Genomic DNA, 24866 nt, shown 5'->3' on the forward strand with positions numbered 1-24866 from the left:
TGGTACTGAATTTCTCTTTGGGGTGATTTCAGAAAAGTTTTGGTAATGGATAGTAGTAATGGTAACACATCACTATGAATGTAATTAACACTATTGAATTATATATTTGTGGTTAAAAGGGGAAATTTTCGGGTATATATATGTTACTTGAGTAAAAATTAGAAAAAAACCTAATAGGACTGTACAACACGTACAGTGAAACCTAACGTAAACTATGGACTTTAGTTAATAGTATAATGATATTTTGTTTTGTCAGTTGTAAAAAGGTACCATGCTAATGCAAAATATTAATCCTAGGGAACATGCATGTGTGAGTAGGATATATAGGAATTCTGCATTTCTGCATTAGTTTTCTATAAACCTACAACTTTTCCAATAAAAAATAAATTACAACAAAATAAGCAAATTGAAAACATTTGCCGTTCCTTTAAGGTCACTCTCAGAATTAAATCAGAAATTAAGTCTCTTATAGTAAAGTATTTTGGTAAAATGCTGAATTGTACATTTGGGAAAATCAATTTTGTACAAAGTAGGCAGCAAAGAGTCAAAAGGAACCCACATAGAATGAAATCATCAAATGCTGACTTACAACGTGTTAAAGTCATGCTTGAATAGGTAACTAAGAGAATTGGCCTAACCCTGTTTTAAAACTATTAGTAATAATGTGGCCACATCATTGTTTTGTTGGTATCTTATATGTGCAAAGCATATTAGCTTGCAATCTGTTCTCTGATGTAACTTTGCAAAGAACTTTCCAATAAGATATGTGAATGTTCAGCAAGAAAGTGATCAACTAGGGAAAGAGGATATCTGGGAATGAACACAGTTATGGTTATACCTATTGTGTGTAAAATTACAGGAGTGGACACCTTTATAATGTCTTTGCTCACCTGAAATACATCAGTGGCTACAGTTTAATCCCATGGGACCTCATTATATCAAACTCTTTGCCATTTGGGTTCCTTAGCATGGTTCAGATGGTCAAATAAAGGTGCTTTTGTTTTGTTTCTTTTTGTAAATGTTTAATGAAATGTGTAATGATTCTACCCATTTGTCATTCCAGTGTTATCTAGCTTAACTGGGTATATTTGCCATTCAAAATTAACACTGTTGACTCTTACATTTTTCTATGAAGAAAAATGGATCATGAGAAACAATGAAAACTTATAATTCAAAGATGAGTGGATATCAGCAATTTTGTGTGATATAGCCTAATACTCCAGGAAGAACTACAACCATATGAAAGCTTTACTCTTCTGTTCCACTCAGTGATTGAGAAGTTCACAAGGTTGACCTATTTAGTTGTCATTTTTTCTCAAGTCTGAACTCTTTCAATGAACAATTGCATTTCAAAGCTATGCATATGTAATATCATTTCAATTAAAAAATTGAGAGTTGCATGAAGAGAAATGACTGTGGAGGCTGAGTTGAAGACTCGGATATTCTAGCCTGAGCAGTAACTGTAGCGTTTCCTTAGGAATAAAGTTCATGAGCACTGTATCTGCAATAATATGGCCATGTACCTTAACATAATAAATACAGCCATGATTGAATCAGCTTTTATTATATATATAAAATAGTTTTTCATCATGTTCCTTAGAAAATGCTTCATTCTCATTTGAGTTCAGGAAAATGATAAGCACAGTTTCTAAATGGCATGCCATCATTATAAGGTTGCTTTTTATGGGAAGATTAGGGAAAAAAATTATTTCTAATAGGAAGATTGCAGAACAATAAGAAAAGGGAGGTGTGGTATACAGTTGATTCTCATTATCATATACTAGATGAAAGCCTCAGATGGAATATTTGCAATTATTTGGGTAAGGTCATCTAGGTTTCTAAGCATGTTGATACCTGACCATTTCCAATGGGACTGGGTAGTGATCCCAAGGCAGAGGCTGAGGGAAACTTGTTTTATTCTGCAGCATTCTTGGGCTCAGCAGGATTTACGATAGGAAACTCAGAGCCAGTCTGCTAGGTTCCAACAAAAAGGTCTTAGATAAAACTCATGCCTTGAAGTATTGTTATACTTATTTAGTAAGCAACTCACACCTACCTCACCATGAAGAACTACTTCACTGGCCAAATATGCCTGCCATGGGTGACCTCTTAGCCTAAATATATCTTTTCTCCCAAATGTTTAAAATTCCACCTGTGAAACAATGTGCTTTTCCCTTACAAAGATTTTGATCTTTAAAAATATGTGTCCTGTGCTTCCAGGTGCTCAGTGATAAATGAGGTTGGAATGCAGATGTGTACACTTTGCTAAGTTAGAAGCATCTTGTCAGAATGTTCTTTAGAATATCTGACATCCCTATTTAAGGAAACTTAGGAATAGTGCCTTCTGTTATTTTTAGAGAATAGCAGCAATTTCTTTGGGTACCTTTCAAAGACACACTGAAGTTGAAAGAATTTTAAAAGGAGGGAATGGAAAATGTTCAGAAGAGAGAACAGAAGCTGGCTAAGAAAAAACTGTTTGACGAAGTCATTGGCACTGTCATTAGAAAAAAAAAAAAAAAAAAAAAGAAAAACCATTTTTGTGCCTACTACTTTGGCAAAGGCAGAGACAAAAATGCTACCCATTGTTATTGAGGGAAATGGGCAGCCTTACAACTTCCCGAAGGGCAAAGCTTTAGAAATGAGACTATACTTAGACTCGCCAAGGCTGCTTCTAGGAATTTATCTTAAATAATCAAAGATGTCCGAAAATATTTCACCACAAGGATTTTCATTATATTATCCCTTATATTGTTGACAAAAACAAAAAAACCTACCTGTGCTGAACTAAAGCGATTAAATAAATTTTGGTAAAATAAATACAATACACAGAAGAAATTCTACTTGGGTAATAAAAATGATAGAATTATTTGTTGACATAGAAAGATGTTCATATAATAATAAAAAAAAAGCAGTTTGCAAAATGGAACAAACTAATGAAAATACCTGGAAGGATATACAAGCTTTTAAAAAACTGAACTCTAGATTTTATTCTTATTTCAGCAATTTTTAATTTTTTTTTCCAGGAACCCATCTAGGATAGCACATTGCATTTTGTTGTCATATCTCAAGGGTTTCCTCAAATATGTGACAGTTTCTTAGCTTTTGCGTTTTTCATGACCTTGGCAGTTTCAAAGATTTAAGCAGTATCTTAAGTTTTGTAGAAGGTCTTGCAACTGGAATTTGTCTGAGATTTTTCTCATTGTTAGACTGAGGTGATAGCTTTTAGGGAAATCCAAAGAGGTGAAACACCCTGCTAATCTCACCACATCAGGGGTTACACTGTAGCAACATGACTTTTCTTTGGTGATCTTAACCATGAGTACTTGGTCAAAATGTGTCTGCCAGGTTTTTCAAGTGTCCAGTTGTGGTTCCATTTCCATACTCTTGTCACCAGTTTTTAACAGTAGAAACCTCTGTTTCCTGTAGTTATGGTTAATATTTCTATTTCTATTTTAAATAGTTAAATATATATTACTTTGTACCTAGAGAGCAAAAGGTATGGAAATCCACCCCCCCCATTTTAGAAAATCATTTGACACCTGTTTTTGTTCATGATGCTGTGCTGATCTTAATTTAATGTGGATTTTTTTTTCATTAGCTTATGTTTTCATTCAAAGACAGCCGTAAGGATGTGGTGGTTTAAAAGGAAAAACAAAAACATGAGAATGAGGATAAGATCTTGCTCCTTTTAGATGTGTTCCTAGGGGAACATATCTATTATAGAGGCATTTCATGACAAATTGTTTGGTAGGAACTAAAGAATTAAGAATTTTCCTCCTAGGCAAGAGAGTTCTGGTGGCAGGAGAGGAATGGGCTTACTAAGTGTATGACATTGGTTTCCTGGAAACATGATCACACAACTCATTCCTGAATCCAGTCAGATTCCTCCTATGCCTTATTCTTTGTTTTGTTTCATTCTTTGGAGGGAAAAAAATCCTAAGAAAATTTGCTTCTAGCATTACTACTTGAAAGCCTGGGAATACTTAAAGAGATATACAATCTGATTACATTTAAACAGTTCTACACACCAAAAAGTGTTAATTTCTTTTATTTATGGAAAACTCTTATAGATCTTTAGGAAAAAAAAATGCACTGGTGATATGTTCAGATAATTCATAAGAAAGGAAATACAAATGTCTTTTAAATATTTGAAAAGATCAAGTTGTCTCTTAATAAGATAAATGTAAATCAAAATTACAATAACATTTTAAAAATTATTAATGTAGAAAAGACCCGAATGCTTGAAAACAACCCATGTTGTCAAGCATGTGGGAAAAGTGGGCACTTGGCATTATTCGTGGAAAAGTAAATTGGTACAACCACCACTTACAATATATATCACAGATAGAAATGCCGATGTTTTTGACCTAGCAAGGGTATGTATTATACCTTTAATATATAGCATAGGTACATAAATATAGATATGCTAACATGTATATAATGACTTATATATGAATATTCTTTGCAGGAGGAAATTAGTCACACAAATTGTTGCACTAGCATGCAGTAAACAGTTTAGCAGTTTGCAGCTAAGCAGCTTACAGCATACCAGTAAGGCAAAATCTCCAAGATATTTTAAGTTAAAAACAACCACCACACAAAGGGAAGAATGGCATGTAAGATATGCTGCTGTTATTGCAAAAATAATTATTTGATATGCATAGACTCTCTTGTAAGATACAGAAGAAACTGATAAAAGTGGTTATAAATATAGAAACAGATGGGATGGCTGTGAGATGAGTCTGAAGGGAGACATTTTTCACTGTTAGCACTTCGTACCTTTTGAATTTGTAGCATGTGCATGTTTAACCTGTTAAGTAAAAAAACAAATACACTGCTGCCCCTTATTTTGACGAGAAGAGTGAATGTATACTCTGGAACTGAGTATGAAGGCCTGAATTCTGTTCTCAGATCTGCCTTTGATTATCTCTTATTTTGGAAAAGTATCAAAGATACGGGAAAGCACTAAAGTGATCAGGATGACAACCACCTCCCGGTGTTTCAGTTTTCTCTATAAAAAATGAGGGACTTAAACTCGAGTAACTATATGTTGTCTTCCAGCTGTAGCCTTCTGTGTAATTCAGAGGCTTCTCTATAGATGGCTACTCAGTCTCTCACCTGAGCTCAAATTCTTATTTTTTTTTTCCTCTGTGCTTACTGGTTATTTCTCCTAAAATAACCAGCTTAGCATGTCCCGAATTGGGTATATCTCTCAGGAAAGCTATCCTCTCTCTTCTGATTTTTTTCTATGGCAGAGGGTTATTATTGTAAAAACCACCAAATTTAAAATTGTCTCCTGCCTCTGGGCAAGGCAGTGCTTTGATTGTTTATAAAGGCAATCAAACATTGAAGAATGCTGAGAGAAAGAGGCAGGTCAAAGGGATTTGCTGTCACTCAGTTCCCAATAAAGTATAATGCCAAGTAACACAGCTGGTGCCTGGGCTTCCTCAATTGTCTGAACAGTTCTGGGTTCTAGAGCCGACATCAGGCTCCAGGCAATGGGGGTGCAGGACCACAGGGTTGCCTGAGCCTGGCAGGCAGGTCTCTGCGGAGACTACTAAGCTGCAACCACACAAAGGAGAGAGAACCTTCCTTTCCCTTTCACTGTTTCACTCACAGAAAAAAACTATGGCCCTGTGGAGATGCTAAATAACTATCCTCCCTTACTTGGGATACTTGGCTTATGAATAGTCATTAATAACCTCATATGCTTCCCACAAGAAGGAAATGATTATTACATGGGATGTCATGTCCTTTGTGACATCTCCCATATTTCCAATCTTCAGATTTGACTTTCGTTCATCCTGTTTTTCCAGGCTGATGCGAAATCCTCGTGATGTCCCTTTGAAATCAGTCTATCCTCTGGATTCTCAAGATTCTTGCTGCTGCCATTCTGTGCTGGTTCCTCAGCACATCCTACCTAGATTTCGGTAAGAAACTTTCAGTAATACTGATTCTTAATCTTCCACCACTAATGCATGCTCTACACCCATCATTCTAAGACTAATTTGCTGTAAATGCTGATTTTTTTTTTTTTTTCTTTCATGCCTTTGCTGGGAAATCTTAGTGATTCTGATGAGTCTAAAGTTAAAAACTCTGTGTTCAAATGAACAAGCTTTTGAATTCTATATGACTCTTCCTATGCTATAAACCTGGACAGGTTATTTGATCTCTCTGAACTTTAAATATTTAATCATGCTGAATTCTTTTGAGGATTAAGTGATATAAAATGTTTGTTGCTTAACATTATCTGAAATACAGCATTTAATAAATTAAAGTAGAATTCTTGATCTCAGTGTTTCTGTTTTTTGTCTTATTGTTTTTCCTGTTTTAAAGCTGCCATAGTCTGGGTCGAATCAGGATATAGAGAAAACAGTAGGTTAACATGAGAAGTCTAATATAAAGAATTAACTAGGATAAAAGAGAAACTTTACCATACCTAGAAACTCTATATGGTACCCTAGGGCTGATGGACCCTACCCAAGGAAAAATAAACTTGACAGTAGTGCAGATACCCTTGAAGAAGATGTGGTTTGGCTATCAAATTAGCAGAGAATTTGGCAGCTTTAGCAGGGTGGGAGCTGGTTTGGAGCTGCTCTGCAAGGGGCCATCTTTTGGAATGCAGGTGAGGAGCACACACTTATCACCTGGTAACAAAGATGTGCAGTGGGAGTCTGAGTGTCAGTGGGGGCAAGAGACGTTTGGCGCAATCAGGCTGAACCGGGATGGGACTTGAAGGGCTGCTGAGTATGTGAATCTCCAGGCCTAAGGCAGATGTCATGCTGGCAGCAAGGGGTCTAGCTGAGGAATATAGGAAGTGAAGGCTGCCTGGGGCTCTGTTTTCCCTGTCTGTTAGGTTGTGGAAAGGTTATGGGCAGGCGAATGCTGTGGAGGTGCAGAGGGACCACCCTCTAGGCTGTCTAGGCTGGGGTGGGCTCCAGCAGATGTGCTCACACACTGCTGGGCCAGGCTGGTGCAGAAAATAGCAGGAAGCCCCATCCCTCTGCAAAGTCTCTACAGTGCCCTCTACCGAGGAAGCTTAAATTGTGCTCACTTTAAAGGAAGAGGCTTAAGGAATTGTTGTTTCTCACAGCATATGTTGAAGGGTACATTTGGAGCTGAGACGTGGTGAATTGATAACTGGCACACAAGCTAGAATTTAAAGCCAATCATCTCTGTCTGATTAAGAAGTGATAGTTTCCCCTTATGGGAAGTAGTACTGTTTCCAACCTGGTGTAGCTTCACTTTGTAATGGCTGAGTCAGTGTTTGAATACACATCCAAGTTTATTCAAGGAATGCTATTTTTAAATGTACTTAATATCATTTTGGGTATTGTTTAACTCCAAAGCAGAGGGAAATTGTACTATGCCAGGTTAGACATTAAGAATATATCTGAACCATCTGGACAGTTGTCTTTATGGGCTGTAAGATTTTCTAAACCGTTGTTTATCACTGTTTTGTCTGTCTCTGTCTCTCCTAACAGTGTACCAATCTACTGCTCCTTCCTTATAAATAAGCAAATGTGTTCCCTTGGCAGTATAAAAGAAGTAAGACCATCAGCCATAAAGGCGCATTATGGCTTACGGTCTTACTTCTTTTATGCTTTGGAGAGAGCATCTGGTCTGCTTCTCTTAGCCTAATTCTGACTTCTCTCTGTTGCTTTGTGTGAGTGAGGTAACTTACAGATTTGAACACATTCACTGTTCATCAAAACATGCTGTGCCTAATCAGTGAAGTCTGAACTTAAGTATTTTCTTCCTATCAAAGGAATAAGAAATGGTTATTGTCTAGGGATCCATCTGATGGAGATGTTAGTACTTTTTAATTCTTTGCTGGATTCATTTTCCTATGCATTTGTGTCCATAGCTGGGAGTCACATCCTGCCTACCACCTAACTGGCAGAATTTGACCTCATCATCCTGGTCAGTGCAATGACTTCCCATTCTTTGGCTGTGTAGGATCCCCTGTGTTGCTGTAAGGTGGAGGGATGGGCTTGAGCCCTACAATGCTTGAACCCTACTAATTGTGTGACCTTCTGTAAACTGAGAAATGCCTACTTCACGGGGATAGGTGATATATGTGAAAATGCTTCACAAACTGTCAAAATGCTGTGCAGGGATACTGGATGATATTAAGGATGGTAGTGATGATTCTGAGGGCTAGGATGTTTATGGGTATACTGGACAAGACCCATCTTGATCAAAACTTTCTAGATTATTTGCATATCAAGCTTCTTCCTGCTTCCTAGGAAGGATAGTTAAGACTTTCTCTTAGCTCTTCTCCCCTGCTGTTCCCTTTGTTGTGTGATATGTCATTGATGGCATTTTTGTGGGATATATGAAAAAAAGATAATATAATTTTAGAACAGCTGGAATCTGGGTCAACTTCAGTGTCTGACATCTGGTAAGTTTCCAGTATAAGAAGACAGAGTGAAATATGTTTAAATTGATTTTTAGAGGACGGAACAAAATGAGAAGAGTTATAATTTAATAGATTCAAGAAATATTGTAGAGGAAAACTATAGGTAGCTGGTTCAAATTGTCATTATTCCCACTGAGATGAGAAAAAGTTTTCATGTTAACCAAAAGGTTATAGATTTTGCATCTTCAAAAAATAGATTTCATAGAAAACTTCATGTGTAACTACATGTAAGGTTAATAACTCTGTCTTTTGTGAACTAAGACTTATTTATGAGGCCGCTGCTGTGTACAAGGTTCTAAGCTTGGTGTTTTAATCTCCACACATATTTGAGGTAGATATAGTCATGTCTGATTTTTGGATGAGGAAACTTAAATGCCAGGACATTAAGCACTTTGTACAAGGTGACAAAACTACAAAGATCAGATCCAGATCTATCTTTAGACATGCTTTTCCCACCCTAACCATCTTTAAATATGAGAAACAATGATTATGATTATAAAACAACATGGGTAGAAAGAATATGTTGAATATATGAGAAGCAACTTCCTTCAATAAGGCAATAATTATAGAACAAAAATTCTCAAACTGAAATAATACACAGATTTCTTTTTAAGGAAAAGTAAGCTTGTTGAACTTCAGTACTGATTTGAATTACTTTTTATGTTACAAATGCACAAAATGAAAGTGGGTATAAATTCCTCCTTATGTTTATGGTTCTTACACCATGTCAAACAGAACCAAATGTATAATTTAAGAACTAAAAAATTACAAACCAGTAACACCCAATTTAGAAACATTAATATTATGCCCTAGGTTTTATTTTGGGGAAATCAAGTTGCTAATTGCCATGAGAATATGCTATTGACCGCTAAGGTTCACATTTTTCTAAGTTTGGGGTGCCTATGTGTTTTGTTTTGGCTCAATTCTCCCATGCCCTTTTTTTCTATTTGGAGTTTGTGAGATCTTTATTTTATGTGGCATACTATGATGTTATGCATCCTTCATTTATGAATGCATCACTTATATATTTTAAGCACACTTCTTTAATTTTTTATATTAATACATGTTTATAGTTTAAAAAGTCTGTGGTTATAAGGATTGTAACAAAACTCGTAACCTTTGATTGCCCTCTTACCTGAGACCCAGTTCTAAATTACTTCCAACTATTTTAATTGATTTTTCCTGGTATTTACCCCCTTGGCAGGGACTGCAAATTACCTATCCAATATCCATTTCTCTTCTCTTTACTAACCAAATCCCAGTTTTATTCAAGCTGACAACATATCCAGCTAAAAACAACTACATTTCCCGGCTCCCCTTGCAGTAAAAAGAGGGCCGTCTCAGCCAGGACAATTCATTTAAAAAGGAAGATAAATTTCTTTGGCATATACCACTTTATCTTTCGCCATTTCTCCCCACTTCAGCCTGGGATGCAGTTATGATGGTTGAAGCTGTAACAGCTACTTTGTGTTTGATCTGAAAGAAAGATTAGGGGGTGACAGAAATCTTGGCCCCAGCACGCTTTAGCCACTATTTGAACCTGGACTGACTACATCTGGATTTCTTGTTATATGAACAAAAACAATGAAAAACTCCACTGGTTTAAGGCTCCGTTACTTGAATTTTATATTAAATGCAGAAGAATTCAATAAAAATCATTTAATATTTCTAGATATGTCTTCATTTGTCAAATTTAAACATTATTTATTTGGAGGATGAAGATTTGGTGCTGTTATTCTATCTCATCACTCTACCCTTTTTTCCAAAGTTTATATCAAACTATTTGTTTTTTCACTTAATCACTGAAGATTGATATAATTTAAAGAACAACAGTTCTATTTGGCCTTGAGCCAAGTTACATGCTATGATATTTATTTTTCAAAAACTTTGTTTTTCCTGAAACTAGCAATTGCCTTGTCTACTTGTTTCCTTCTTATCCTATTTCCTTATCACTAATTCTTCCCAACTGCTCCGACAGTATATTTCTTTCTACATGGTAATGTAAGTAAATGCTCAATTGTTTTCTAGAGAGTCCCTTCTGGGGCACTCCCAATTTCATCTCCTAATCTGGACTGGCTACGTGCTAGCCTCTGCACATTCTTCTTTGCTGTGGTGAAGCATATACTTCAATGGCTTCCTGAGAGAGGGTGCAGGGTATTTTAACAATCTGATGATCTGAAAATCTATTTATACTACTCTCACACCAATCGATAGTTGTCTGGATTTAATTCTAAATTGAACAAAGACAGTTTTATTCAAATTTGAAGGCACTTTCACAGACTTCTAGTGTTTAGATTTGCTCTTGAGAAGTCGACTGCCATTATAGGTAATCTCTCCGCACCTCTGCCTCTTATGTGCTTTTTTTCCTCACTCTGAAAGGTTCTAATATTCTTTCTTAAAAATAATTTTGTTAGAGAAGTTGTAGGTTTACAGAAATATACATAAAATATAAAATAGAGTTCTTATATACCACCCTATTAACAATTTGCATTTGTGAGGTACATTTATTATAAATCATGAAAGAATATTTTTATAATTACAATAACTATAGTACATTTACAGTAGCATTCATTGTTTTGTACAGTCTTAAGTTTTCTTTTAATTTTCATTCTAGTAACCTATATACTACCTAAAATAGCCCCTTTTAATCATTCATATATATAATTAAGTGCTGTTAATTACATTCACATTATTGTCCTACCATCCCCACCGTCTGTTACCAAAACTGTACAATCAACCCCAAAAGAAATTCTGTACAACTTAAGCATTAACTGCCCATTACCTACCCCCAACCCAGCCCCTGGTAGCCTATGTTCTAGATTCTGACTCTGAGTTTGCTTCTTCTAATTATTTCATCCATGTTGTCACATGAATCAGGACTTGATAATATTCCATTGTATGTATATACCACATTTTGTTTATCCATTCATTAGTTTTTGAACACCCGCTTTGCTTCCATCTTTTGGCAGTTGTGAATAATGCTGCTATGAACAATGGAGTGCAAGTATCTGTTTGAGTCCCTGCTTTCAATTCTTTTGGGTGTATATTTATTAGAGGGATTTCCAGGTCATATGATAATTTTATACTTCATTTTCTGAAGAACTGCCAAGCTGTCTTCTGCAACAGCTGTACCATTTTACATTCCTACCAGCAATGAATGCATGTTCCTGTTTCTCCACATCCTCTCCAACACTTGTAATTTTCTTATTTTTTTTAAGAGTAGCCATTCTAATGGGTATGAAACCATCATTATGGTTTTGATTGGTATTTCCCTAATAGCTAATGATGGTGAGCATTTTTCATGTGCTTTATAGCCATTTGCACATTCACTTTGGAGAAATGTCTATTCAAGTCTTTTGCCATAGTTTGATTGGGTTGTTTTTTTTATTGTTGAGTTGTATGATTTATTTATATATTCTGGATGTTAAACCCTTATTGGATATGTGGTTTCTGAATATTTTCTCCCATTGAGTAGGTTGTCTTTTCACTTTTGTGATAAAGTCTTTTGAGGCACAAAAGTTTAATTTTGATGAGGTCCCATTTACCTATTTTTTTCCTTTGTTGATTGTGCTTTGAGTGTAAAGTCACAAGATCCTGAAGATGCTTCCTTGTGTTTGTTTGTTTGTTTGTTTCTGAGGCGTTTTATAGTCTTAGTTCTTGTATTTAGGTCTTTGATCCATTTTGAATTGATTTTTTTTTATATGGTGAAAGATAAGGGTCCTCCTTCATTCTTTTCTTTTCTAAATTCAATTTTATTGAAATATATCCACATACCCTACAGTCATCCACAGTGTACAATCATTTGTTCACAGTACCATCATATAGTTGTTCATTCATCACCAGAATCAATTTTAGAACATCTTCATTACTTCAAAAAGAGAATAAAAATACAAGAAGACTCAAAACATCCCATCCCCCCTTCCCCCCTTATGTATTTAATTTTTGTTCCCATTTTTCTACCCGTCTGTCCATACTGGATAAAGGGAGTGTGGGCCACAAAGTTTTCACAATCACACAGTCACAGTGTATAAGCTATATAGTTATTATGATTGTCTTTAAGAAACGAGGATACCAGATTGCAGTTCAACAGTTTCAGGTATTTCCTTCTAGCTAATCCAAAACACTAAAAACTAAAAAGGGATATCTATATAATGCCTAAGAATAACCTCCAGAATGACCTCTCGACTCCATTTGAAATCTCTCAGCCCCCGAAACTTCATTTTGCTTCATTTCTTTTCCCTCTTTTGGTCAAGAAGACTTTCTCAATTCCACAAAGCTGGGTCTAGGCTCATCCCTGGGAGTCATGTCCCACATTGCCAGGGAGATTACACCCTTGGGATTCATGTCCATTGGGGGTGGGGGTGGGAGTGGGGAGTGAGTAGTTTACCTGCAGAATTGACTTAAGGAGAGAGCAGCCATATCTAAACAACAAAGAGGTTCTCTTGGGGAGACTCTTAGGCACAATTATTAGTAGATTTAGCCTCTTCTTTGCAGTAACAAGCTTCATAAGGGCAAGACCCAAGATTGAGGACTCAGCCTTCTAAATTGGTAGTCCCCAATGCTTGTGAATATATCAGTAATTCCCCAGGTGGGAAAGTTTAATATTTCCACATTTTTATCCAGTCCCTCAGGGGGCTTTGCAACTACATTTTTTATTTTCTGCCCAGATTACTTTGGAATGTATTGGGGTTTCACACTAACCTGTGCAAACCAACCAGATCTCACGCCCTATTCAAAGTTACATGTAATTATGGGATTTGAATAAACTGACCATACAAGTTAAATTATTTAGTGTCCTACAAAAAATAGATTTTGCACCAAATAAACATGTCTTCCTTTGCTCTCACACAGAAGTTGTAGTTTTAAAACACAGTCAATATCATCCTTTACCCTTTAGTTTGATTTTCCTTAGTCCTAAACAGATTGTTTCATTGATATCTCTAGTTGAAGTCTGAACTCTTTTTCAGCTTTTCAAACAGTTGCTGTATGGGGTGATACTGACATTCGTAGCTGCCAAATTCTAGCTCCGAGTCTCAGGTGTCACACAGATACTCAAAGTTCCAGGGACCGACCAGTTATACACAAAGAGCTCAGCATCTTAGAATTTAGAGATAACCAGTACAACTCAGGAATCGACGTGACTGCTGTAAGTGCCTACAATCTAGGGACTTTTACAGTAAGCCTTCTCCTAATAACCTGTACTCTAAGATTCAATTCTCAGAGTTTGCACATTATATTTAGTCCATATTAGTGAGGCATTATAATGTTTGTCTTTTCGTTTCTGGCTTATTTCCCTCAAAATGCCGTCCTCAAGATCCATTTACCTAGTTGCATGCCTCACAACTTCTTCCTTCTTGGAGCCACTCAGTATTCTATTGTACCCATACACCACAGTTCACCATTCTGTTCATCAGTCGATGTACCCTTAGGCCACCTCCATCCATTGCAAATCATGAATATTGCCACCATAAACACCAGTGTGCAAATGTCCATTCATGTCCCTTCTCTCAGTTCCTCCAAATATATAACCAATAAGGAGGTTGCAGGATCTTATGGCTACCCCATACTTAGCTTCTTTTAGAATCAACACACTGCCCTCCAGATGGGCTGCACCATTCTATGTCCCCACGAACAGTGAATAGGTAAATACCTTTCTCCATATTTTCTCCAGCACTTGTATCTCTCTGCTTATTTATTTTTTTCCCCTCTGCAATTATATATATTCACATGTGATACAATCATCCAGTGTACAGTTGTTCACAGTATCATCTTATAGTTGTACATTCACCACCATGATGAGCCCTTGAACACTTCCATAGCTCCAAAAAAAAAAAAAAATTTAAAAGCTAATGTAAAGGATAAAATAAAAAATAAAAATAAAATAAATACAATAAAATGGTCAGACAACACCACCACTACCTGGAATCCCATACTCCTCCATTATATCTCCATCTTATAGACATTTAGCTTAGGTATATTGCCTTTGTTACAATTAATGGGAGCATATTACAATGTTACTGTTAACTATAGACTCTAGGTTTTATTGATTATGTCCAATACCATCCCATTTTCAACACCTAGCAAAGTTGACATTCATTTGTTCTCCCACATGTACAAATATTCTTATATTTGTACATTTATCACCATCATTGACCATTCAAGGTTTCAGTTAAGTTACACAGCCCCAGTCTCTGTCCTCCATCTTTCCTTGTGGTGTCACACATGTCCCCAGCCTTCCTCTTTCAACTTTACTCACAGTCATCTTTGTTCAGTGTACTTACAATATTGTGCTACCGTCACACAGTATTGTGTTATTCATTTCTGGATCTATACAATCCATCCTGTTGAACATTCTGTAGTCTTTCAGCATCAAATGCTGATCTTTCCCTCTTTCTGTCTCCTGATAACCTGTTTTGTCTTCTTTAACTCTCAAAGTTCGCTCATTATTTTTAGTTCATATTAATGAGACCATACCGTATTTTTCCTTTTGTTTCCAGCTAATTTCACTCAACATTCATCCCTGTTGTTATATGCTCTGTGACTTTTCTTACAGCTACATAATATTCTGTCATGTGTATATACCACAGTTTGTTTATCCACTCATCCATTGATAGACATTTGGGCTATTTCCATCTCTTAGACATTGTGAATAATACTGCTATAAACATCGGTGTCCAAATGTGTGTTTGTGTCTTAGTTTTCAGCTCCTCTAAGTAAATACCTAGTAATGGAATTCCTGGATCATAGGGAAATTCTATACTTATCTTCCTGAGGAGCTGCCACACTGCCTTTCAGAGTGGCTGCACCTTTCTACATTCCCACCAACAGTGAATAAGTGTACTTCTTTCTCCACATCCTCTCTGGCACTTGTAATTTTGTTTTCCCATTGTAGTTGGTGTGAAATGATATCTTATTGTGGTTTTGATTTGCATTTTCCTAATCAGTGAAGTTGAGCATCTTTTCATATGTTCTTGAGTCCTCTTCAGAAAAGTGTCTGTCTTTTGCCTGTTTGTTAATTGGGTTGTTTGTCTTTGTTGTGGTTGAATTGTATATTCTGGATATTAAACCCTTATCTGATATGTGGTTTCCAATTATTGTCTCCTATTGTGTAGGCTGCCTTTTTACTTTTCTGACAAAGTCCTTTGATATAAAAAAGTGTTTAATTTTGAGGATATTCCATTTAATTTTGAGGATATTCCATTTATCTATTCTTTCATTGCTCATCTTTTGGGTGTAAGGTCTAGTAAACCACTTCCTATCACAAGATCTTTAAGATATTTCCCTACCTTTTCTTGTAAAAGTTATATGATATTAGCTTTAATGTTTATGTCTTTGATCTATTTTGAGTTAATTTTTGTATAAGGTGTGAGAGAGGAGTCCTCTTTCATTCTTTTGAATATGTTTATCCAGTTCTCCAAACACCGTTTATTGAAGAGGCTGCTCTGTCCCAGTTGAGTTGGCTTGACTCTCTTATCAAAGATCAATTGACTGTAGATGGTAGGGTCTATTTCTGAACACTCAATTTGAGCCCATTGGTTGGTATATCAATCTTTATGCATACTCTTTTGATCACTGTAGCTTTGTAATATCATTCAAAGTCAGGTAGTGTGAGACCTCCCAATTCATTCCTCTTTCTCAAGGTATTTTTGGCCATTCGGGGCACCTTGCCCTTCCAAATAAATTTTGTTACTGGTTTTTCTATTTCTGCAAATAACTTGTGGGGATTTTAATTGGTATTGCATTGAATCTATACATCAGTTTAGGTGGAATTGACATCTTAACTATATTTAGTCTTCCAATCCATGAACATGGTATGTTCTTCCTTTTTTTTTCTTTTTTTTTTTTTTTTTGGTCCTGTTTGATTTCATTCAGCAGTTTCTTGTAGTTTTCTGTGTCTTTTGTGGCCTTGGTTAAGTTTATTCCTAAATACTTGATTCTTTTGGTTGCTATTATAAATGGAATTTTTTTCCTGATTTCCTCCTGATGTTGCTCATTACTGGTTTATAGGAACATTGCTGATTTTTGCCTGTTGATCTTGTATCATGCCACTTTGCTATATTCATTTATTAGCTCTAGTAACTTTGCTGTAGATTTTTCAGGATTTTCTACATATCAGATCATGTCATCTGCAAACCATGAATGTTTTACTACTTTCTCTCCAATCTGGATGCCTTTTATTTCTTTTTCTTGCTTTTTCTTTGTCTAGCTAGAACTTCCAGCACAATTTTGAACAACAATGGTGACAGTGGGCATCCTTGTCTTGTTCTGATCTTAGAGGGAACGCTTTCAGTCTTTCTCCATTCAGTATGATGTTAGCTGTGGGTTTTTCATATATTGCCTTTATCATATTAAGAAATTTCCCTTCTATTTCTATTATTTTGAGTGTTTTCATCAAGAAAGGATATTGAATTTTGTCAAATGCCTTTTCTGCATCAATTGAGATGATCATGTGGTTTTCCCCTTTGATTTATTAATGTGATGTATTACATGATTTGCTTTTCTTATGTTGACCTATCCTTGCATACCTGGGCTAGATCCCAATTGATCATGGTGTATAATTCTTTTGATGTGCTCTTGGATTTGATTTGCAAGTATTATGTTGATGACTTTTGCATCTATATTCTTATGAGAAATTGGTCTGTAATTTCTTTTCTTATAGCATCTTTATTTGGATTTGGTATTAGGGTGATGCTGGCCTCATGGATTGAGTTAAAGTGTACTCTCCTCTTCAGTTTTCTGGGAGAATTTGAGCAGGATTGGTATTAATTCTTCCTGGAATGTTTGGTGGAATTCACCTTTGAAGCTGTTTGGTCCTGGGCTTCTCTTTGTTAGGAGGCTTTTGATAACTGATTGAATCTTTTTACTTTTAATTGATGTGTTGAGATATTTTACTTCTTCTAGAGCCAGTGTAGTTTTTTGTGTATTTCTAGGAATTTGTCCATTTCATCTAGGTTGTCTAATTTGTTGGTGTACAGTTGTTCATAGTATCTTCCATGATGCTTTTTTATTTCTGTGGGGTCAGTATTAATGTCCCCCTCTCATTTCTGATTTTCTTTATTTTTGGCTTCTCTTTTTCCTTATAAGTCTACTTTAAAGTTTGTGAATTTTATTGAACTTTTCAAAGAACCAACTTTTGGTTTTGTTGATGCTGTTTCCTTATTCTCAATTTCATTTAATGCTCTAATTTTTATTCCTTTTATTCTGCTTGCTTTGAGTTTAGTTTGCTGTTTTTCCAGTTCCTCCTGATGGTGCAGTTAAGTCTTTGCTTTTAACTCTTCTTTTATAATGCAAGCATTTAGGGCTCAAACTTCTGGCAGCACTGTCTTCACTGCACCTCATAAGTTTTGCTATGTTGTATTCCCATTTTCATTCATCTCAAGATATTTACTGATCACCCTTGTAATTTCTTCTTTGACCCACTGGTTGTTTAAGAGTGTGTTGTTAAACTTCCATATATTTGTGAATTTTGAAGTTCTCAGCCTGTTACTGATTTCAAATTTCATTCCATTGGGGTCAGAGAAGATGCTTTGTATAATTTCAGTGTTTTAAAATTTATTGAGACTTGTTTTGTGACCCAATATATGGTCTATCTTGGAGAATGATCCATGTGCACTTGAGAAGAATGTATATGCTGATATTTTGGGGTGCAGTGTTCTTTATATGTCTGTCAGGATTAGTTCATTTATAACATTATTCATGTTCTCTGTTTCCTTATTTATCTTCTATCTACATATTCTATCTATTGATGAGAGTGCGGATTTGAAGTCTTCAACAATTATTGTAGAAGTGTCTATTTCTCCCTTCAGTTTTGTCAGGGTTTGCCTCATTTATTTTGAGGCACCATGGTTAGGTGTATGAATATTTTTGATTGTTATTTTGTCTTGGTGGATTGACACTGTTATTTATATATAGTGTCCTATTTGTCTCTTATAACAGGTTTTGACCTAAAGTCTATTTTGTCCAATATTTGTATAGCCACTCCAGCTCCTTTTCTTTTTCCATCCTTTCACTTTCAAACTATTTGTGTCTTTGGGTCTAATGTGTGTCTCTTGTAAAGAACATGTAGTTGAATTGTGTTTTTTAAATACATTCTGCCAATGTGTGTCTTTTGAATGGGAGTTTAATACATTAACATTCAGTAATTATTTCAGCCATTTTGTCCTTTTGTTTTTATGTAATATCTTTTTGTTTTTTGTTTTATTGAAGCCTCTTTTCTTTATAGGTGATATTTTGTGACATATTGGTCTAATCTGTTTCTTATTTCTCTTTCTGTATTTTTAAAAATACTCTCTTTGATGTTACCCTGGGTTTTGTATTACACAACATACATCTATAACCAACTAATTTGAAAAGGTTCCATCTTAGGTTTAATAGTATATGTGTTCTCTGCTTCCATATCTCTCAGCTTCCCCTCTTTGTGCTTTTTTGTCCCACATTACCTCTTTATATTTTGTATGTCCATTATCTGGAAATACGACTTTTTCCTGTGCAATTGTATTCTGACTCTTATAGTAATTAAATGGTAGAGTTATATATTGAGGGTACAGTACTATTGGGTTTTGGATTTACCCATTTAGTTACCTTTACTGAAGGTAGTCACTTCTTCACATTGCTCCAAACCATTCTCTCCTGTCTTTTCCTTTCAACCTGAAGAACTCTCTTTAGTAATTCTTGTAGGGAAGGTCTTTTGTTGACAAACTCTGTTTCTGTTCATCTATGAATATTTTAAACTCCCTCTCATTTTTGAAGGATAGTTTTGCTGGATAAAGAATTCTTGGCTGGCAGTTCTTTTCTTTGAGTACCTTAAATATATTATACCACTGCCTTCTCAACTCCATGGTTTCTGATGAAAAATTGGCCCCTAGTCTTACTGAGGATCCCTGGTGTGTGACAAATTGTTTTTCTCTTGCTGTTTCCAGTATTCTGTCTTTGTTTTTCACATTTGACATTCTCGTTAGTGTGTGTTTCAGAATAGATCTATTAGGGTTTATACTGTTGGAGGTATGTTGTGCTTCTTGGATATGTATATTTATGTCTTTCATAAGAAATAGGAAATTTTTGGCCATTATTCCTCAAATATTCTTTCTGCCACTTTAATCTTCTATTTTCCTTTTGGAACATCTGTGATGCATATATCTGCATATTTAATATTGTTACTCAAGTCTCTGAAACCCTGCTCAATTTTTACTCTTCTTTATCTGTTCTTCTGACTGTAATGATTTTGTTTGTCCTGTCTTCTAGTTCACTGATTCTTTCTTCTGCCTGTCACATCTGCTGTTGTGTGCTTCTGGTATATTTTTAATCTCTAGTTTTGTGCCTTTTATCACCATAATTTCTGTTAAATTTCTTTTTATTCTTTCACATTCTCTTTTATGCTCACACATTGTCTTCTTAGTATCCTTTAGCTGTATATCCATATTTTCTTTCATCTCCTTGAATTAGGAAATTTGTTTGAACATTTGATTAGCTGTTCCAAATCCTATGTCTCTGAAGCTTTACTTTATTCCCTTGACTACTACATATCTTCCTGTTTCTTAGTATAGCTTGTAATTTTTTTTTTTTTTTTTTTTGTCTTTTGGGCATCTGATTATTTTGATATGATAACTCTGGAGTTTAGTTTCTCCCCCTTGCCTAAGATTTAATTGTTGATTGGCTTTGTGTTAAGGCTCTTCTTTGACATTTGATCCAACTTTTCCTGGACCTTTAGCATAACCTGTGTTTAACTGTTCAGGTTCTCTCAACTCTTTCTGCATGTAAGTCCTTCCCTGTTTATATGGTATAATTTTTAACATTGCCCTTTTTGCAATTGTTTCACGTCCAGGAGAAAGCTTACTTTCTTCTCTTCCTTCTCTGGGAATCTTGATCTGTTCTGTTTGCTTTTGTTCAGAATTTTCTCCCAAGGTCCTATGATTTATTTAAATTCTCACTTTAACTCAATTTCCCCTTTTCATTACACTTTACTGTTCTAGGACCTGTTCTGTCTTACAGCAGTTCAGTTCTCTCTCTCCACCCTCTTTTTCTCCTGGTGAGACTTTTCTGTTTCTTCCCTGTTGGGGTATTCTGCCCTGGGGAGCCAGATGGGGTCAATCCAGAAAGGTCTGCTTTGCATTTAGGTGGTCTAGCAAACAGAGACTGGATTGAGTGTTTGCACCACTTGCCAATAGTTCTTCCATTCTGTTTTTCCCCTGCTGGCATTTTCATATGTGGCACTCCTCAGTGCTTGTGTTACACCCTGGGTCTCTGCAGACTTGGGTCTCTGTGCCTGGATATGCATGGGGTTCTAATTCGCTTCTGTGAGTGGCTCTATTTTCTGCATCTGCAGCAGGAGCTGTGCTGCCTCTGTGAGACTCCCAACCTGTGTAGACTGAGTAAGAGAGAGGGGTTGGAACTGGTGGGTTTGGGGAGGAAATCTCCTACCTGATTTTGGTGTTCCTCTTTTTCTTTGATTCAGCATTTATGTAGTTCTTCTCCAGTCTCTATCATACTTCAGAGATCCAAGCAATTGGGATTTGTCCTTTTATTAGTTAATTCTGAGGGGAGACTTTTCCAGGAGCTATCGTAAATTGCCATATTGATGATGTCACTATTGGCCTCTGACAATCTTTTTTTTTTGGCTTTTACAATGGGGTTTTATTAGCTTACAAGTTACAGCACTAAGGCCATGAAAATGTCCAAATTAAGGCATCCGGGATGATAAACTTCTCTGAAGAAAGGCTGCCAGCATCTGGGACACCTCTGTCACATGGGAAGGCACATAGCTGGTGTCTGCTGGTCCTGCGCTCCTAGGTTTTGTTGCTTTCAGCTTCTGGCTTCAGTGGCTCTTTCAGCTTCTTTGGGTCCTTGCTTTCTTTTCTGGGGTCTTTTCTCACTAAGTTCTCTTTACTTTTTCTGTCCTTTATTCTCTCACAAAAGACTCCAGTAAAAGGATTAAGACCCACCTTTAATCCTTTTTGTTTGTTTGTTTTTTCAATTCAGTTTTATTGAGATATATTCACATATCATACGATCATCCATGGTGTATAATCAACCGTTCACAGCACCACCATTTAGTTATGCATTCATCACCCCAAACCATTCTTGAACATTTTCCCTATACCAGAAAAAATCAGAATAAGAATAAAAATAAAAATAAAAAAGAAAACCCAAATAATCCCCCCCATCCCACCCTATTTTTTCATTTAGTTTTTGTCCCCATTTATCTACTCATCCATCCAAACACTGGATAAAGGGAGTGCAATCCACAAGATTTTCACAATCACACTATCACCCCTTGTAATCTACATTGTTATACAGTCATCTTCAAGAGTCAAGGCTACTGGGTTGGAGTTTGGTAGTTTCAGGTATTTACTTCTAGCTATTCCAATACATTAAAACCTAAAAAGTATTACCTGTATAATGAGTAAGAATGTCCACCAGAGTGACCTCTTGACCCCATTTGAAATCTCTCAGCCACTGAAGCTTCATTTCATTTCATTTTGCATCCCCCTTTTGGTCAAGAAGATGTTCTCAATCCCATGATTCCGGGTCCAGATTCATCCCTAGGAGTCATATGCTGCATTGCCAGGGAGATTTACACCCCTGGGAGTCAGGTCCCATGTAAGGGGGAGGGCAGTGAGATCACCTGCCAAGGTGGCTTAGTAAGAGAGAGTAGCCTCTGATAGTCTTTTACACTTTCTCTTGTTGTCTAGTATTTTTGTCTTTATTTTCCTTTCTGGGAGATTTATATTTTCCTTATATTTGATATTTTGATCTTTCATACTCTTTTAGCTTCCAAAATATTTTTTTTCAATTTTGATTGACCCCCTTTAAACAAAACAATGTCATTACATGCAATGCCTTTCATGATCTCCTTGGGCATATTTTTAAAAGTTTTTTTTTTATTACTTGTAATATCTCTGTTGTTTTAAACCTATTTTTGTGCAAACACTTCTCAAATGACTTGGTGCTTTACTTGGTGTTTATTCATAATTAAGAATGAGGTACTAATAAATGAAAGCTCTGTGTGTGATCAGAACTTGTCAAGTTGTGGACTTCTCTATAGGGCAGCATTACATTTCTCCACCTTGGAACTATCAACATCATGGGCTGGGTAATTCTTTATTTCTGGAACTGTCCTATGCCTTGTAGAATGTTTAGCCACATCCCTGGCTTCCACACACTAAGTGCCAGTAGCATCTTCCTTCCCAATTGTGGCAACCAAAAATATCTCCAGACATTGCCAAATGTTCCCTTGGGGACAATACTGCTATAGGGTGCTTGAACAGGGACCTGGCCATTTTGCTCACTTTGCCATTTTGTTGGGTGATGCCCAAATGTCAGCTTCTGTATCCTGTCAGGTTTTTCAGAGAAAATCTTTGTGTTCTGCCTGGAGCAGCATATGATTGGCTGTGAGAACTCCCAGAGTCAATGGTGAATGGTGGCTTGGGGATATTAATATTTATTGTGTACAGTTTTATACAGTTTCCCTCTTTCCATATGACAGGCCTGTGTCTTCCTTATTGTGATGGGTTGAATTATGTACTCCCAAAAATTCTTAATACATTCCTGTGGGTGTGAACCTATTGAAAATAGGACATTTTGAAGATGTTGTTTTAGTTAAGTTGTAGCCAACTGAATCAGGATGGGTCCTTAATCCTATTACAGGGGACCTTATAGAGAAGGCCACAGGGAAAAAGCTACAAGGAAGCAAGAAGCTGAAGGTAAATGGAACCTAGAATAGAAAGAAGAAGATGCCACCATGTGAATTGTCATGTGGTAGAAAAGCCAAGGACCAAGGATCACCAGTGGCTAGCCCCAGAGTGCTGCAGTCTTCAGAGAGTACGCATTGCCTTGCTGACAACTTGATTTTGGACTTCTAGAATAAAAACTGTGAGCCAATACATTCCCATTGTTTAAGCCAATTTATTTTGTGGTATTGGTGATTGCAGCAGGGAAACTAAGGCACACATCACTGTGCCCAATGTGCCTATGTCTGCACATGTGCCTGTCTGGAACTTTGGTTCAACATCTTCCCAAAATGAGACTTCTATCCCTATTGCAAGGATGGAAAAGAGGTAATTACTTGGCTGTGAGGAGAACTGATTGTCCATATCCCCTTTTTTGAGCTTTCAACCAGTCTCTCTGATTTCAATTCCACACCTTACCTGCAATAACTGGCACCTCTAGCTCCTGTTCATGATCCTTCTGCAATTCATAAGCCTTTTTATTCATTGGCATCCCCTTTGCAGGGCTTGGATTTAGATTCCTGCTAACTTTTCTACCTGCTTCCCACCTTCCCAAAGTTTACTGATGCCTGTTTTCGGCTGCCACTTCTGGCTTCTTCATCCTTGTGAAGAATATTTTACTTCTGAATTCTTGGGAGGTAATGGATAAATCCTTGTGTTCAGTCTACCATATATAAAATAAATCCTATTTCCTAGTGGTATTCACTAATCCATTTTATAGTAGTATTTTTGTAATAATAGGCATGCAAATTCAACCTCCAAAGATAAACTGAAATTAAGAGCAATATTCAATTATAAGATAATCTTCCTGATGATCCAAACTTGCTTATATTGAGTACTTAAGAGTGTTGTAAAACATAAACACAAAGTTAAAATTGTCATTAACAACTCACAGAATTTTGACTGAAGGCTGCAAACTCAGTTTAAGAACACTAGAATAAGAGGTTTCTTAAGAATTTATTTTGGTTGTCTTATCTTGGAGAAGAAAAACTTAGTTTAGGAAACAATAGAATTAAGAGATGCTTAAGACTTTATTATGGTTATTCTCACTTTTAAAGAGATGAAGGAAAAAAGGAAATCAACTATTAGTTTTCCTTTGGCAATTTTCCTATTGATGTCCTAATTCTTTTTCTTTCTAAAGAGTAAAAGCTTTAATGCTTGTGTTTTGGTTGTTACCAGAGATAAGCACACTTGGTCTACCAAGGCAGTTTCTTAAAATAAAGCAATTGCCCTTGGACCACTCTGGGGAGTTTCAGTAGCCAGCATGTTTCTGATGAAATGAAGGATGTTGGGGGACACTAAGGAAGGCTGAATCCTGTTGCAGTCCTTATCTTTCTTGCTGAAAAGATATATTTAAATCAAACTTAATGTAATGAACTGGCCTTTACAAATATATTGGGCAATTGAAAACTAAGGCCCAGCTGCATTCAAGCGTTGTTCCAAAGGCCACTGCCTTCACATGTGTGTAGGCACCTATATTCATCCTCAAAGGAACACTGGACAGTGAGAGTATGCAATTTGGCAACACTTATAGGAAACTGGGGCATGGGAAATTGAAGCAAATATTTAGAAAAATACTATCAGTCTTAAAAAAAACTCTTTTCAAAAATAGAGACCATCTCCCGACTAATTGTATGAGACCAGTATTGCCTTAATGTTAAAACAGATAAAAATATTAGAAGAAAAGAAAGCCACAGACCAGTATTACTCATGAGAAGAGA

The 24866-nt window shown here is 36.2% G+C and overlaps 1 protein-coding gene across 1 annotated transcript in view; it reads left to right on the forward strand.

Moving 5' to 3' along the window:
* Positions 1–4266: 4266 nt before the first annotated feature.
* The window catches only part of LOC119512109 (protein CEBPZOS-like), a 113784-nt gene continuing 93184 nt past the window's right edge, over positions 4267–24866 (forward strand). Inside the window, exons 1-2 of the mRNA XM_037806624.1 lie at positions 4267–4313; positions 5817–5930. Of these exons, the coding sequence (XP_037662552.1) occupies positions 4267–4313; positions 5817–5930 (161 nt within the window). The remainder of the gene's footprint in view (positions 4314–5816; positions 5931–24866) is intronic.

The sequence above is a fragment of the Choloepus didactylus genome, chromosome 17, assembly GCF_015220235.1.
Source record: "Choloepus didactylus isolate mChoDid1 chromosome 17, mChoDid1.pri, whole genome shotgun sequence".
NCBI lineage: Eukaryota > Metazoa > Chordata > Mammalia > Pilosa > Megalonychidae > Choloepus > Choloepus didactylus.